Source organism: Pteropus alecto, unplaced genomic scaffold, assembly GCF_000325575.1.
Source record: "Pteropus alecto unplaced genomic scaffold, ASM32557v1 scaffold56, whole genome shotgun sequence".
In the NCBI taxonomy this organism is placed as follows: domain Eukaryota; kingdom Metazoa; phylum Chordata; class Mammalia; order Chiroptera; family Pteropodidae; genus Pteropus; species Pteropus alecto.
Genome location: NW_006438871.1, coordinates 204248 through 206661, shown reverse-complemented (window position 1 = coordinate 206661; position 2414 = coordinate 204248). Strand labels below are relative to the sequence as shown.

Below are 2414 nucleotides of genomic sequence, written 5' to 3'. Positions count from 1 at the left end.
CAGCTCAGGGGGACTAGGGCAGGGGCGGGGAGCTTACCCCCAGCTCAGGCCCCTCCTGGCCAGCTCCACCTGGGCCAGGCGGTGGTCGCTCAGCACCTGCACCCGCGTGACGGCCGCCAGCGGCCTGTGGCGGTGCGCAAACTGCATCACTTTGTGCTCCTGGGCGTGGACGTGGAAGTGCTGTGAGTCGGAGCTGACCTCCATCTGGGGACAGGGCGCCAGTGACCCTCGGCCTGCCCAGGGCCTGGGCCCTTCCTGCTCCTGGTCCAGCTCCGCATGCCCTCTGAGTCCCCCAAGCACAGCCAGGCGGGCCATGTGGGCCCCCCGCACGCAGGCTCGCCCGGATGGGAGCTGAGTGTCCCCGTCCTCGCTCCTCAGATCCTGTAAACGTCCCCTGGGTCCCAGGCGGGGACTGCGGTGTCACTGGGCCCCAGGGGACACAGCGAGCCTGAGAAGCAGCCAGCTGGCCCCGTGAGTCCAGGGACGCCCCACGCCTGCCTCCCTGCCCCACAGGCCTCCCCCGCTCCCCGTCACCTCAAAGGGCTCCCCCAGTGTCAGGGGGAAGACGCTGGACACCTCCTCCTGGCCCCAGCGGCCAGCCTGGAAGTTGTTGCCCACCATGGTGGCACTGGAGAATCGGGGCTTGATGTGGAAGGCGATGTCCCCCGCCTCGGACAAGAAGTTGATCTCAAACCTGGGGGGCATCATGCGGTCATGAGGGCAGCAGGCGGCCGGGGAGGCACCCCACCCCAAGCCGAGGAGGGGCCCTGGGAGGCGCTGTCTCTTACTTGTCCTCTCCGGCATCAGTATGTCCCTGGACCAGCAGGCTCCAGCCTGGGACCAGGCCCTCTGCACAGAAGGCTTCGAACTGCGGGCAAACAAGGGGGACAGAGGCCCGGGGTCCACGAAGGCCACCCCCAGCCTGCCCGCCCCAGCACATGCTCCCTACAGGCCCTGGACCCTGGGCATTGCGCTCCCTCCGAGATGGGGTGGCGGGGGGCTCAGCGTGGGGGTCCGATGGGAGGGAGGCTCTGTGGGCGGGGAGCCCCAGCTGGCCCTGACCCTTCTCCCCGAATCCGGGCCTCGCTCACTTGCAATGCCATCTCTCCAGCCGCTGCGGCCTGGCAGAGCGAGCCCCGAGATATAGGCCGGGGGCTGGGCGGGGTGCCGAGCCCCACCCCCTAAAGGCCGACAGGGCACTCTGCCCTTCCCCGCCCCCAGGCCCTCACTCCTCCCTTCTTCCTGGCCTCCCATGGCCCCACAGGCCCCCCATTCAAGCACCAGGGACGGGGGGACAGGCTCAGACCCCATTTCCTCAGGGTCCCATCTGGCTCCCGGACTTCACTTCTTAGGGTCTCGCAGACGCCCTGGGAGGCAGCTTCTCCCCCATCCTCGAGGGTCCAGCCTGGACTCGGCCTCCAGGGTCTCGACCTGGATCCCAGGGACACGAGCCCACTGGTTTGGTCAGTGAGGTGGCGGGGGGCAGGCTGGCCTACCATAACCTCTGCCCCGGCCTTCGGGAAGCCAGGTCTGACCACCTGACCCCCTGGGGCCTCCAGCCTCTGTCGCCTGCCGCAGCCCTCCCCACCCCGCTCCCCCGCGGCGGCCCCAGCTGGCTCAGCTGCCCCTGGCCGAGGTGGGATTAGGCTGGGCGCCTGTTCAGCGCATTCCAGAGCAGGCAGAAGGGGTGGGGAGGGCCTCTTTTGCACCCCGCGTCCTGCGGCCCCTCTTTGCTGAGCTGGCGTGAGGGCCAGACTGGGTCTCCCCAAGCTTTCAAGGCAGCTGTGGGCACCTCTTGGCTGCATTGTCCAAGGAACCGGCCGGACGAGGAGCCGGGCTGGGCGCGTGGAGTACCGGGCGCCTGCCGTGTGAGCGTGCGGGTGCGTGTGTGTGAGCACGCGAGCGCGGTGAGTGCGTGTGAGTGTGCACGTGGAGCTGTGGTGAGCGTGCGGGTGCGTGCGTGTGAGCACGCGAGCGCGGTGAGTGCGTGTGAGTGTGCACGTGGAGCTGTGGTGAGCGTGGAATGTGAGCGTGCGGGTGCGTGTGTGTGAGCATGCGAGTGCGGTGAGTGCGTGTGAGTGTGCACGTGGAGCTGTGGTGAGCGTGCGGGTGCGTGCGTGTGAGCACGCGAGCGCGGTGAGTGCGTGTGAGTGTGCACGTGGAGCTGTGGTGAGCGTGGAGTGTGAGCGTGCGGGTGCGTGTGTGTGAGCATGCGAGTGCGGTGAGTGCGTGTGAGTGTGCACGTGGAGCTGTGGTGAGCGTGGAGTGTGAGCGTGTGGGGGAGGTGCACACAGGAGCCCACGCGTGCACGAGGCGGGCGTGAGTGGCCCCCGCCATCTTGGTCAGGCCCCGGCCTCAGCCCCGTTCTTGCCTGTGGCTCCTGGCAGGGTGACCCTGGAGCCTGGCCTGTTCTC

General features: G+C 68.8%; 1 protein-coding gene across 1 annotated transcript; it reads right to left on the bottom strand.

The window, feature by feature from the left end:
- Positions 1-33: 33 nt before the first annotated feature.
- On the bottom strand, positions 34-1103 carry GRIFIN (galectin-related inter-fiber protein). The gene is made up of 4 exons (XM_025049554.1): positions 1092-1103; positions 789-868; positions 535-694; positions 34-204 (listed from the first exon to the last, which is right to left on the bottom strand). The coding sequence occupies exons 1-4, from the start codon at positions 1101-1103 to the stop codon at positions 34-36; spliced, it is 423 nt and encodes a 140-aa protein (XP_024905322.1).
- Between the last annotated feature and the right edge of the window lie 1311 nt (positions 1104-2414).

Excerpts from the sequence above, each read along its gene's own strand:
- GRIFIN (XM_025049554.1), bottom strand. Across the intron at positions 695-788 it reads ACTGATGCCGGAGAGGACAA|GTTTGAGATCAACTTCTTGT; the intron begins GTAAGAGACAGC and ends GATGCCCCCCAG. Across the intron at positions 205-534 it reads CACTGGGGGAGCCCTTTGAG|ATGGAGGTCAGCTCCGACTC; the intron begins GTGACGGGGAGC and ends CCCTGTCCCCAG.